Below are 14,381 nucleotides of genomic sequence, written 5' to 3'. Positions count from 1 at the left end.
TTTCCTCGGTGGGAGGAAACTGGAACAGTCACTCAGCAATCACTGAGGGCCGAAATGACTGTACACTGGGTCATTATTCCCACTTAGTAGACCTGTTGATTCATTTGCTGGTCCTTCTCACTGGACTGCAAGCTCCTTCAAGGCAGAGACAGTTCACTTGACTCTGTGCGGAGCCTGGTACGTTGTAAGTACTTTAGAAACTGAATAAGCAAAGTAAAGTGTTTTAAGATAACTATCTCAAAACATTCTTAAAAAACAAAATAATTACTAATCTTTGTGATGAATAAGGCACACCAAAGTCGTAATATTTACTTAAGACTGTTCCCTTTAATATGTTCTTACACAATCCCCCCTTTTCCTATAGAACCTGATACATACACAGTTCAAAAGCCATTCATGACCTATGTTTTATAAATAACATGATGCAGATGTTTAAAGTGCCATCTCTATTTTGCTCTTTGATCTCTAATGCCTTATTTTGGGCGAGATGTGAGCTAACGGTCAAGGATGATGATCACCATACTTACTATCTGGTATAAAAAACAAACTTATTCTAGGCAGCTCCAAATATCCTTCTTGCCTTCCTACAACATTCATCCCAAACACAGCTGTTCAGGACCACTAATAAAAATGCAGGAAGCTTTTAACAGTAAGGGAACACTTCATATAAATTAGGTACATTAAAGATGGCAAAGGACTGAATTCCTTGACAAATCTTGATGTCATTGTCTTGAAATCTAAAAACTACCATATCAAACATGGACATCTTTCAAGACTTAGAAAGAACAGATTGTTCCTGACTTCTGAAAGTGTTCTATTTTCCTCCATAGGAAAATGATAGTTTTTCTATCAATATTAAATAATCAAATTACTTATATAAAATTAATCTGTTCTTTAGTGAGCAGACGAATGCTCCATTTAAATGGTCTTTACAGATCCCTGAGGTTGCTATCTTGTCACTATTTAAGTGATGGATATTCAATTGAATTTTTATGCATAAATAGTTCAGTTCAATCTAGAAATGAAGTAGCAAGCATGATGGGCCAGACATAGTCAACAAACAGTTCAATAAAAATGCAAATTTTTAAAACCATTACAATGTATTTAAAAGTAACAAACTGTATCACACACTTTCTAGGTTTAAAAGTGTTCTCAAGGTTTTTTGTTTTTTTTTTAAGGAAACCAGTCTTGGAAGTTTTTTTGTTGATGGTAGCTATTTCTCACGTTTCTTCTTCTTTCTCTCTGGTTCATCAATGTCCATGTTTGGAGTATCAGCCGAAATGCTTATTCCTGGTATCTAAAGTAATGCAAACAGAAAAAATAAGGTGAGAGAAAGCATAAAATAAGGAATAAATCTCATTCTCATCATCTCCTTCCCCACGGACACTTCAAGTTTAAAAGGATGCTGGAGAGAGGGCGAAAGGAGGTTAGTAAAGGTCTTCCACACCAAGTATACATATTTCACACACAAACAGTGGTTCAAAAACGTGAAAGACGGACACCTCAACGGGGGGGGGGGGGGGGGGGGCATGTCATGTGGAGAGTGGCTTAACGAGAACACATCCAGTCTATCCTGGCTGAGCCACTACAGCAAACAGCATCAGAGGCCTCTGGTGTGCTGGAACCGAACAAGGTTAAGACGTCGTATCTTAGAGTGATACATACTTTATCTTCATCTTTAAAAGTGCAGATTTTAAAACTCATACAAATGAAAAGGGACCAGGCAGGTGATCTCAGCTCTCTGCCTTTGGCACTAAGGACATTTTCCATAGATTCCCAAATGTCTGGGATCCCACAGCATAGGGAAATCAGTAAGAAAACAGAATTTGCTACATAAATATCTGCCTCCCACACTGCTTGTAAGATTTCTCTATTCTTAAACAGAAATAATTTAAAATTGTATCCTTCTATTTCACACAATATGTACCTTTTATACCATCACAACATAGACACTGAAGTTTGGTCTTACCTGCGGTTCTACTAGGGACATTCGGATTTTCTGATGCTGAAGATTGGATGAGTCTAGCATGATTTTCACTTTAACTTTATCAAATATATGGAACACTGTATCCTCTATTTTAAGGGAAGGTATCTAAACAAAACACATTTTACAATTTTAAATTGCTATCTTATACTTAAGGTTTGTTCTAGTTCCTTACTGTTCCCATTAATTTAAAAGTCTACATTTAAAAAATTATTTCCATATTTAATACACATCTAAGTATGCAATATAACAGCTTCACATACATATGACCTATTTATGGGTATACTTCCCCCTTTCAGTAAGATGGTCCGATAGATGTGTTAATTAATCTCAGGATCCTTACCCCATTAATTAGCAAATTGTTGGTCTACCAGAGGAAAAGGTACTGTGGGCAAAGTTTGCTGTTTTGTAGTTCTATTAAAGTTAGGGAAGTAGACAGTTTGTCAGAAAAGAGACTGGAAATAGGTCTAAAAAATGCTGAGCTAAAAGCAGCCATTTATTCCTTTACTTTAATGCATCTGTCCAACTGTGCAAAGCATAATTTAAGTTTTCCTTAGGGGGGAAACTACATGGTGTAAAACAAATCAAGGACAACATCTGTATGTGGGAAGATATAATGAAATGAGAAATTACAAATAGAATAAGCTTATTAAATATATCTGCACATCTGCAGGGTACAAAAATAATTTTATCCTTTCTAGGTACCATTGAAGAAAAAGTACCCCCTCCCAAAAAACCCCAAAATCAAAACATTAGAAATACTATACCTCATCATCATAAATAAGCCTTGGCTTTGGTTTGTCCTTTTCTTCAAAAAAGACGGTACCTTCTAAACCATACTTTGGAATTAACACCACAATAGCATTCTTTCTTACAAATAGAATATAGGCTTCTTCACTTACTATTCCTTTGCTTTTGAAAAACAACTGTAAAATAACATACAGCCTTATTAAGGATTATCTTAAAATATTTTTGAAATTAACAAAAAGTATTCTGAAATTAAGTTGAAAGTGAACTAAACTTCATCTCCCCTAATATTACTGACAGAAGGCAAATACCTGGGTATGAAAAGCCACTGATGCACGCTGGGCATACTGAGCCATTTTGTGTCGGAAATTGAGATTCTTACATAAATCTGCAAGTTTGTGTTTGTCTGTCAACTCTGGATAAGTACAGTCAGCCCCAATAGCCACAGCCAACAATCGATGGACGATGATGTCTGCATATCTAGATACATGAAGGAGAAATAATAATCATGGTATGTTAACATTAAAATACCTTTTTACAATTCAAAATTAACTATTTTCTATCTCCTATAATTTTACAAGGAAAAAATACCTTCTGATGGGTGAAGTAAAATGTGTGTATATTGGCGATGCTAAGCCATAGTGATGAAAATCATTGTCCATTCCAGAGCAAAAGTACACAGCCTGCATCATACAGCGAGTGGCTAAGATCCTTAAGAGAGTGTTGAGATACGGAAAAGTCGGAGAATCCGCCCGGTCCAAAGAGTCAGCCAAGGACTTGGCTGTATCAGTTTTAATTTCCAAATTCTGAGAGTAAAGAAGAGAGGAAGTGCACCCTATTAAACATTTTAAAATCAGTACCATCGTGTCTTCAAAATATAAGTCAAACAACATTTATGATGTTTTTGACCAGATAATAAGTATATCTTTTGTCCTTAACCTAAGAGAACCAAAAAGAGCTTGTAAAAAGTCATGACTGTTTTATGCAACATCAAAGCTTAAAAATTTTCTGAATGCATTTAAAGGTACTGAAGTATCAACGTTCTGAAGAAGTTTCAAAGGGGAAAGGGACAGTGGTAGCAATAGCATGATTCTCAGGGGGCGCCTGGGTGGCTCAGTGGGTTAAAGCCTCTGCCTTCGGCCCAGGCCATGATCGCAGGGTCCTGGGATAGAGCCCTGCATTGGGCTCTCTGCTCAGTGGGGAGCCTGTTTCCCCCCCTCTCTCTGCCTACTTGTGATCTCTGTCTGCAAATAAATAAATAAAATCTTTAAAAAAAGAATAGCACTATTCTCAAAGCCCAATTTGTGCTTGCCTATTCTATGGTGGGGTAGGAAAAAAAAAATCAAAGCAGATCTGGATTCTTTCCAGTATGCCTGGATTTCTTCTGCAGATATTTCTTTTCCTTCCATTCAAGGTAGAAGTAAAGGCCAGAGGCAAATTAACACTGTACTGGTCACTACAGTTCAATATGCTGACAGGTCAAACTAACTGCTGTCTTCTGTTTTGGGAGGGGAGGAGAAAATACTTAGATCCTCCTTCCTTTATCCAGGTCTTAGAAAGAAATAAGATCGTAGGAAAAAATTCCCCAATTTACAGTGTAAGCTTAGAGAAGAAGTTGATTCTGTTCTGATGGATAGGGCTAGCAGCCCACCATAAAGATCTGAAAAATCAAAACCGACATCATTCTCTTAGAAAAATACCCTGAGATCCAACACTACTTCCAGCTGTCTTCTGGACAGGAGAGATGGGAACTGAACAAGTGATCCAAAGAAAACCAATGTAAGCCATAGTCATCACAAGGGTAAAAGGTAATTAGGCCTAAATGAAGTCAAGGATATGGTACCCCCTCCTAAGTTTTTCCTTTTCCTCTGTGTATGCAGTAAATGGATTTCTCTCTTAGGGACATGATACAAAGGGGGCTTAACTGAGTTGAAGATAAGAGGGAAAACAATTATTTCTAAGTCTCTGAAATTAGGCATCTCAGAGGAGGCATGAAGTAATATAGGCATAAAGAACATATATAAAGGCAAAGAGATATGGAAGAGCATATGTTCAGGATATTGCAAATAACTTAGTCTGGAACTTCTGGCTCTAGCACAGAGTGCTCTTTAAAGACATTAAAGGATTTTATTCAGCAAATGATTTCAATGTGAGAAAAGATGACTGTATCCAAGTTAGATGACTTTTTTTCCTTAATCAGAAGTACTACTAGCATATTTTTGCATCAAAAAACAATGCAACTTTCATGCAAATGTGAATATAGATTATTTAGTACAATGGACAGATCACAACTCAAATACAGATGATTTTGCAAACTATGTGACCTCACCTTGGATTTAGCTGCCTTAACAAGAATTTCATAATTTGATGGAGGAGGAGCTGGGTGTTTTCGAAGCAAGGCATGTTCTGAAAATTCTTCATGAATTTTTTTTGCAACAGAGATATTGGCCAGTAACATAAATTCTTCCACCATGGAATTTGTTTCCCTGCCAATGGAGAAATCATTAAACAATGAAACAGAATCTGAGGCATTTATATATCACATTTATTGCCAAGCTACCTTTTCCACCACTGAGACAATAGAAGAATTTCCTACGTAAACATCTGTATGCCTGTGTGCACATGCGTATTTTTCATAACCTAACTCTTTCACTTCTCAGCTGCTATGCTGACAATCTCTTACTATGCATCTACTGCATGAATAAATCTCACACAAGAGACTTTTAAAATGCATTTAAATAACAGAAGCTTTACTAACTCTTATATAAAATCTATACCATAAGCATTTTCTTCGCCTTTTACTAAGTCTAAAGACATTTTTATTTAACTACAAATCCATAAAAATAAAGTTTACTAATAAGAATTAAAAGCTATTTAGGTCATATAAATTTGGGCTAAAAATTAAAATTTTCACCAATAAATCACAAAGATGAAGAAATTATACTTGCAATAGCTCTTCTGGGTACTTATTATTGACTGGCATTGCACTATGTTGTGAAATATTGATCTATCTGTATCCATATATAAAGAGATATAGGTTAGTCTTGTTTTGCAGATGAGAAAACTAACGATCTGTAATATTATTCTCTTGCTGAGAGTCGAAGTTAGTAGTGTCAAGACCCAAGCTCATATAACTGATTTCAAACTCTTAACCAATTTAATATTGCTCTTCATTCTCTATAGTCTGTGTCTATTTAAAACTTAGGTTAGTAAATGATCTGTATTCTGTGTACATTGTAGTATTTTCTTATTCCCAAGTCACTGAACCGGTATCATATTAATCTTTTATTCATGTTTCTATTTTTAACATCTTATAAACTTCTTGACTAGATTCCTAAAGCATATTAATTTTTTAAATATTAGGAAGATCTCCAGTCATACCTTTAAGACAAGAGACAATGTCTTAGAAATGTGTTGTCTTCTTGGTAAGAAGGGGTAATGTTCTACTTTGGCAGAGTTAGATTTGACATTTTCCTCAAAAAACCTCTTCATATTAGGCTCATTGTTCACATTAGCATTAGTTTTATTTGTATAAAAGTTTTCCCAAAAGTATTTTTTAAATTTTAGCTCTAATATTATAAAGCACACACTTCCTAACAAAGAAACGAGTATATTCTCATTTTTAATCTTTGGTCATCTATTAGAAAAGTGTAAATGCACATTCATTTCAGAATTACCTTATAGAAGGCATGGAAAAGAGGCCTGATTTAATAAAAAATAATCTTGCTTCCTAAATCTCAACCAAATCAGTACAATGGTACCAACAATAACATCTGAGCACTCTTCACAAAACCCAGTGAGGTAGGTATCATTATCAGCCCTCTCTCATCAACAAACAAACTGAGGCATAAAAAGGTCAGATCACTTGTCTGGAGTTACTGGAAATGGGATCCAAACCGAGGCAGTCTGGCTTTAAAGCACAAGGTCTTGTACATATTTGTACACCACGCTCTTCTTAATTAAATACTTAAGAAACTAACCAGGGCAATCTCTTACTTACCACAACTATTACTAGTCACATTCCCACACACCACACATCAAGACCAATTTGAATAGGAAATTCTTCTATTATAATACTTACCTTAGTTTTATATAAGAAAAAAAAGCAAAATCACATTTACTTCTATCTATCTTAAGTCAAAAAGATCTAGAGAAATCATTACCCTACTAGAAATAGGTATTTGGGGTACAAATATGTTTTGTTTATCAATCCAGGTACTAGATATTACATTTTAAATAAAAATCCTATCTATTGGCCCAGGAAAAATTTACATACCTAAGTTCCTTGGTCTGCAGATCTATAGGATCATGAGTTTCACTGTCCATGTGGAATCGAACTTCCGGAGAAGAAAGAGTCAAAGCCCTAAATAAAAATTACAGATGTAAATTTAGTAAAGTGAGCCAATAACATATAATTCTGGAAGTGATGCTTTTAAATTAGAAAATGATCACAGCAAGTGAGTAATAGTTTTTCTTCTGAAGGCTTTAAGACCATCTGCTAAGCTTTATGCTCTATTTTCATTGACAGCTTCGCCTCTTACAGATCTAAAATGCATTTAAAAAGAGAGGACAACAGGGGCACCTGGGTGTCTCAGTTGCTTAAGCATCTGTCTTGGGCTCAAGTCACAATCCCTGGCTCCTGGAATTGAGACCTACACCAAGTTCTCTGTTCAGTGGGGGGAGGCTGCTTGTCCCTCTCCCTCTGCCTCTCCCCTCCACTCATGCTCTCTCTCTCACACAAATAAATTTAAAAAATCTTTAAAAAGGAGAGAGAGAGGACAACAGTAACACAACAAAATATGAGTCCTTGTGCTTCTACAAATCTGTACCCAAACTGAGTTTTTACTAAGCTACATGGATTTGTAATTACTTTTATTTTATTTTTTTTTAAAGATTTTATTTATTCATTTGACAGACAGAGATCACACATAGGCAGAGAGCAGACAGAGAGAGGAGGAAGCAGGCTCCCCGCTGAGCAGAGAGCCTGATGTGGGGCTCGATCCCAGGACCCCGGGATCATGACCTGAGCCAAAGGCTCAGGCTTTAACCCACTGAGCCACACAGGCACCCCATGTAATTACTTTTATAAATAAAGAAGGTAACTGGCAGTATTTTATTTATTACAGAAAACAATGTACTGGGGTGAGGGATGATGAAGAGGCAAAAGGGAAGCTGCCACACATAGATAAGTACCATCAGAAGATCCACAGTTCAAAAGTACGCCCACATTCGCTGAGCCAATGTAGAGACTGATAAACTCCTACCCTGATTATGTACACACACTGACGGCTGCCGATATGGAGTGCTACGTACCAGCTAACATACTAGACCAAAGCTTTTACGGAACGGTTCACTTCATTAGGTGGAAAGTTCCCCTGTGAAAAGTAAATTCCAACAAGGCGAGTCTTATGTTTCCTCACACCTTGATGCTATTTTCATCAGATTAGCTTCAAACCAACTTAAAGAATTTCAATGAAGTTGGGTAACCCTAAACAATCATGGAGGCGGCGGAAAGTGGAGGGAAAACGATGCAATGGTGCAAGCTAATTCTTCATCTTTTCTCTCAACTCTTCAGCTTTGTTAGAACTACCAAAGGAATACTAGACAGAGAATTTTGACAAATATTCTTTCTTGCCATGCAGTCTTTACAAGACTCGACACTAGACTTAGTCTGTTTATCAATACATCTGACCTAAAAAGCAAGGTATATTAATCACATTTTGATCATTTTTTTCTTCATAAAACACCTGAAATGTTATGTCTACCATGATTTAACACTTATCCTTTAAAAAAGACATAAAATAGGGGTGCCTGGGTGGCTTAAACCTTAAACTTGGGTGCGTTAAACCTCTGCCTTCAGCTCTGGTCATGATCCCAGGGTCCTGGGATCGAGCCCCACGTCAGGCTCTCTGCTCAGCGGGGAGCCTGCTTCCCCCTCTCTCTCTGCCTGCCTCTCTGCCTACTTGTGATCTCTGTCAAATAAATAAATAAAATCTTAAAAGAAAAAGATGTAAAATAAATGTAAAACAGAACACAGTCTTCAGGAAGGTAAAAAATACCAATTTTTTTTACGGATTGTTTTCTCAATTTTCACCTAAGACTGAGAAGACTCAATGACCTATTTTTACCAGTAGATAACTGTCTGGTTACAAAATTAAAGGTACAGTTTTTGAAGTAAAAATCATCTTTCCTATACTAAACAGGAGAAGCTAGTTACTAATGCAATTTTCTCTTACTGTAAAACTACCAAAATGAATTTTGGTATTTTATTCATTTATTTTTGCATTTTATTCATTTATTTTTAAAACAAACTTTCTAGGGAAGCATGGGTGGCTCAGTTGGTTAAGCATCTGTTTTTGGCTCAGGTCATGATCTCAGGTTCCCGGGACTGAGTCCCGCATGAGGCCCCCTGCTCAGCGGGGAACCTGCTTCTCCCTCTGTCTCTGCCGCTCCCCCTGCTTGTGCTCGCTCTTTCTCTACCTCTCTGACAAATAAATAAATAAAATCTTTAAAAAAAATAAAAATACAAATAAAACAAACTTTCTAAAAATTATCTTCAAACTTTCTTCTGATGTCTTGCATACTGTAAACCTTTGATGAACATGTGTTGTTCTGTGTCCTTTTTAGTTTCTTTGGGTTTAACACACCCAAATTATCCTTACACAGCTGCAAGTTTTACATTTAGGATCGCACTGAATATTCCAGAAAACTGTCCCATGAGTAGAGATAAAGATGGCTCAGTGTAACTACCTGGAAGGGCACTATCCAGTGGAACTTTCTGCAGCAATAGAAATGTTCTCTGTCTATACTGTCCAATATGGTAGTCACTAGCCATAAGTGGCTACTGAACACTTGAAATGTGGCTGGTGTGACTCAGGAACTGAATTCTTAATTTCCTTTAATTTAAATAGGCACATCTTAAGAAACAGCACAGATCTAGAGTTCATACTCCACAACAAAAGCACTTTTAGTAACCATCTGTGACCCTTCCCTGGATGGGCATGGGAACCCAAGCCCAACATCAGAAAGGTTCATGCACTTGCTTTACTCGGATAGTTGGTGATGTCTTTTATAAATCAAACTTCTTTTAACTACTTTACTTCAACAAGTCTGGGGACTTGGATACTCCTTTTTATCTTATACTATTGCAGTTAGGCAAATCCCATGATATAATAGCTGAAAGACACACATCTGCTACTAGCTATCACATCTTTGGGAAGACCGCTTCTATATAACTTTGAATCATTTAAAAAATGAAAGTGTTGGATTAAACAATCTCTAAAATTGCTTCAAACTCTCAAGTGCAAGAAGTTCATCTATTTATTTAAATATGTGAAAACCAATGTTCAATATGGAAACTCATTTCTAACTGAAATTAGAAACAATTGATAGAAAAGTCTTAAGGAGCTCTTCTTGCCTCCCTCAAAATTCTAAGATCTTCAACTCTTCAACATAATAAATTACAAAGACAGAGCTAGAAGAAAAAGAATGTCTCTACCTGACTTCCTATTCAGCTCATTAAATAATCTGTCAATTGTCCACGATAAAACACTTTGAAGAGTTCACAGGTTATCTTATTACCAAGATAAATAAATTAAGACACTTCTTAATAAATATTTTTGCAATGTACCCTTTTTCAATTCTTCTTTTTTTCAAAATTTTAGCTAGTTTGTTTAGTCCACGGAGACTAGTGGTAATCTCATCATTCATGGCTGCAGAATCAATTCTCATCTGAGCTTCAGCATATGTAAGGGAAGCCTAAAAGGAAAACCATATGTTAATATAATTCTTATAAAAAAACTGATTTCTAGGGCACCTGGGGGGCTCAGTTGGTTAAGTGACCCACTCTTAATTTCGGCTCAGTCATTATTATCTTAGGATTGTGAGCTCAAGCCCCACATGGGGCTCCATGCTAGGTGTAGAGCCTGCCTAAGACTCTCTTTCCTTCTCTCTTTGTCTTGTACTCTCCAAAAAAAATTAAAAATCAAAAAATCTTTTTAAAATGTAAAAAAAAAAAAAAAAAACCAGTTTACTATATTTGCATATTTGTACTACGTAAAATTTATGATTTTGGAAAATCTAAAATCAGTAACAAAAGAGAGATTCCTAGCTGTAATATTTATACTGCACACCTATGGTTTTTGGTTCATTAATTTGTATCTGATATGTTATATAACATAAGCAAGCTTATGTTAAAACAAAACAAAACGGGGTGCCTGGGTGGCCGAGTCTGTTGAGCATCTAACTCTTGGTGGGCTCAGAGCATGATCTCAGGGTCATGGGATCCAGCTCTGCACTCAGCAGGGAGTCTACTTGGGATTCTCTCTTTCCATCTCCCTCTGTTTCTCCCCCGCTCCCCCGCACTCACGCTCTCCCTCTAAAAATAAATCTTTTAAAACAAAACAAAATGGCAGTATTTATTGGTAAATTGCTTAAACTTTACTTTCATAGTTAACAAATAAATACTTCATAGTTAACAAATAAATTGCTTAAACTTTACTTTCATAGTTAACAAATAAATACTTCAGTCACACTAAAACAAAGTAAAAAGGAAAGTTATTTTCCGACAATGACCGTAAAGTGAAATCCTCACCAGATGATCATTATTTCCTTACTCAATGACAAATAACTAAGAATACTATAATAGTCTAGACATCATGTCTTACAGAAAAACCTATGAAATATCCCAAATTAAGCCTCTAAAAAAGAGACCAATCACAGTAAAAAAGATCTCAAGTAATTTCCAATTATAATCCAAACATACAAATAATGCTTCTGTTCCTATTTCACACCTCATGGAAAACTACCATTTTTTAGCTTATCAAAAAAAAGGAGAGATGCCTAGGTGGTGCAGTTGATTAAGCATCAGTTGTCAGCTCAGGTCATGATCTCTGGGTCATAGGATCAAGCTTCACGTCCGGCTCTGGGCTCAGCACTGACTCTGCTTGAGACTCACTTCTCTCTCTCTGCCCTCCCCCTTGCGTGCGTGCAAGCGCGCGCTCTCTCTCTCTCTCTCTCAAATAAACAAATAAATAAATAGCTTCACAGGTTAAAATCAGGAATAGCATAAGAGGATTAGATAATGCAGGAGGCCAGGTCAGATTCTTAGGAGAGCTAAGTTATCTACTAGGGACTAAGAGCTCCCCTCCCAAAAATGTTTTCTGTTTTATGTTCACTGAATTTTTCTTCATATAACTTGGTTACACTGAACAAATGTGGGAGAAAAATAAACTCATCCTTTTTAAAAATACAAATGAAAGAAGGCTTAAATCATTCATACATCACTATACATCACTGTCAGTCCAACACCACTGTCTTTTCCAACCACTAGTTCATCTGAAACTGCTGAAAGCATCTAGATGATGGCAAACCTCAGAGAAAGACCAAGGGTAAAGTGAGAACATAATGGGATCCAGGGAGCTTTCCAAAAGAGAGAAGGATGAGAATGTTAGCCTGGCTCCCTGCTGTCTGATGTGAAACCTCAGGCTAGTTCTGCTGAAATCCAACGATAATTTATGACATCATTTCTCTGAAAACTCGTGAATATCACAAGATGGTATACATGCCAACTTTGAAAATACTGACCATCTTATATATTGGAATAATTTCAAATAGTAGTGTTTCTGAATTAGGGCAAAAAGTCATCTATTTAGTCTTCTCAAGTATCCAGGCTTTGTGAGTTTCTGAATACAAGGCAACTGTATCAAAAATTAAGCAGATAATGGAAAAAACTAGATCCTGCTACAACACGGAGGAAAAATTTAACTTAGTAAACCTGACTTTTTCAAAACCGTCTAGTAACACTGTTAAAACAGAATACCAAAGATTTTAAGCATTTTATATTAACCATGAAACCAACCTTTGAATTAATGGCACTTTTGGTAAACCTCACTTTCAAGATTTCAGCATTGTGATTCATTTCCCAAATACACGAAAACGCCAACCTATGGGGGAAAGCAGATGGTGTTTGTTAATGGGAATCTGTTAAAATAATAAATACTATGTCCTTATGACAAAACATGCATCAATACCTGTCAACGTTACATCTTAAGGAACATAAATTAGAGCTAAGCAACTCTGGAACCATGTCAATCCTCTGGAACAGAAAAAAAGAGAGTGACAGATTACTTAACTATATCCATACATTTATTTGACGTTTCATTCTCAATAGCATTAATTTAACAAGGGAGGAAAGGTCTCTGTGAATAGAACTGAGAAAAGAAGAAATAAGTCTATTTCTAGAAAAGTATTTCCACACAACTGTTACCAACAGGACATGAGAGGAAACCAGACTTCATGTCAGTGGATCTAAGCCCAACTCCCCTTCACAGCCCCCCGAGCTGCCCTCCAAGTCTGCAATCTCTGCTCAAGCCTCAACAGCTCTATGACTGGATCTTTCTCCAATGCCTAACGCAAACTACATGGTGTTTTAGACATACTGAAAAAGACAGCCACGATATTTTTACAGAAAAAGCTACATGGAAGAACTCTGACAATGAATTCATAATAGACTAAGTTTTTAACTTTCTCTTCTATTGTCACAACTTTTCTCTTTAAGTTTACGGGAGATTCTAAAAGAAGAAATGATACGTCATGACAAAATGGACTCATGACTAAACTTTTGAAGCAACAGAAAATACACTAGTTATTCAGAGCTAGTAAGATAAATGCTAACACAACAATTTATATCAACCAAATCTACTTGTTAATTGGGCCACTCAATAACCAAACACTCTGCATTATTTTCACTGATTCATGACCACCTTCTTCTACCTATGTCTTCTGGCTAATTCATGTACTATCCCAGACTGTTCAAGAATTCAAAAGTTCTCATGGTTTTTACAAGCTAACAATGCACCACTCACATGATACTTATTCCTCGTATTTCACTGAATACTGAGGCTGGAAACACCTTTCTCAGGAAACACCTCAGATGATTTTATTATTAAAAATAAAAGATGATGAAAAAGTTACAAGCGTGTGTCAAAATTCCATTTTAAATATAACCCATTTACCTTTTCACAAAGATACACAGTTGTTCCCCTTCTGGCTGACTCTTGATCCAAAGCATTTCCTGGCCTAATAAAATGGCTAACATCTGCAATATGAACACCAACCTGAAAAAGATAAAAATAAAAGGATGTCAACATGCTCAATTGGGTAAATGTCCTAACAGAGTTCTAATGAGAAGAAACTGAGCAAAACTGAAAAAGGATGGCCACATTTCCCATTTCAATTTCTGTCACATGTCCATTAGTCTCTGGACCTGCAACTGACTAGGCATGAATAATTCACGAATTCTAAAATGGGTCAAAAGAAAATGAACTCAAAAACAGAACTATGTATTTGGATAAGAATGTCACTACACCAAGAATACCTCTAAATTTCCATTTTCCAGTTCTCTACAATGTAGAGCATCATCTATATCAGTACATCCTGGAGGGTCCACACTACAAACACACAGATGTCGCAGGTCTTCTCGGTTTTTCATGTCCTAGAAAATGCCACTTTGTTAAGAAATAAAAAACTATTTTGGTAGCATAAATAAAACACAGCTCTTATGAAAATCAACAATTTCTCTCTATATATTTTATTTTTTTTTATTTTTTTTTTTTTTTTTTAAAGATTTTATTTATTTATTTGACAGAGA

The 14,381-nt window shown here is 36.1% G+C and overlaps 1 protein-coding gene across 2 annotated transcripts in view; it reads right to left on the bottom strand.

The window, feature by feature from the left end:
* Positions 1 to 310: 310 nt before the first annotated feature.
* Positions 311 to 14,381, bottom strand: part of DIS3 (DIS3 homolog, exosome endoribonuclease and 3'-5' exoribonuclease) — a gene marked incomplete at its 5' end in the record, with an annotated part of 28,602 nt that continues 14,531 nt past the window's right edge. For both annotated transcript variants that reach the window (XM_080798056.1, XM_080798057.1), the window contains 12 exons: positions 311 to 1,297; positions 1,970 to 2,092; positions 2,752 to 2,910; positions 3,043 to 3,211; positions 3,323 to 3,537; positions 5,061 to 5,217; positions 7,008 to 7,094; positions 10,362 to 10,489; positions 12,591 to 12,675; positions 12,763 to 12,827; positions 13,747 to 13,848; positions 14,109 to 14,225. In XM_080798056.1, coding sequence (XP_080654182.1) covers positions 1,214 to 1,297; positions 1,970 to 2,092; positions 2,752 to 2,910; positions 3,043 to 3,211; positions 3,323 to 3,537; positions 5,061 to 5,217; positions 7,008 to 7,094; positions 10,362 to 10,489; positions 12,591 to 12,675; positions 12,763 to 12,827; positions 13,747 to 13,848; positions 14,109 to 14,225 — 1,491 coding nt within the window. In that variant the 3' untranslated portion in view covers positions 311 to 1,213. The remainder of the gene's footprint in view (positions 1,298 to 1,969; positions 2,093 to 2,751; positions 2,911 to 3,042; positions 3,212 to 3,322; positions 3,538 to 5,060; positions 5,218 to 7,007; positions 7,095 to 10,361; positions 10,490 to 12,590; positions 12,676 to 12,762; positions 12,828 to 13,746; positions 13,849 to 14,108; positions 14,226 to 14,381) is intronic.

The sequence above is a fragment of the Martes martes genome (assembly GCF_963455335.1).
Source record: "Martes martes genome assembly, chromosome: 3".
NCBI lineage: Eukaryota > Metazoa > Chordata > Mammalia > Carnivora > Mustelidae > Martes > Martes martes.
Note: the sequence above shows the minus strand (reverse complement) of the source record. Positions and strands in the feature narration are given on the sequence as shown.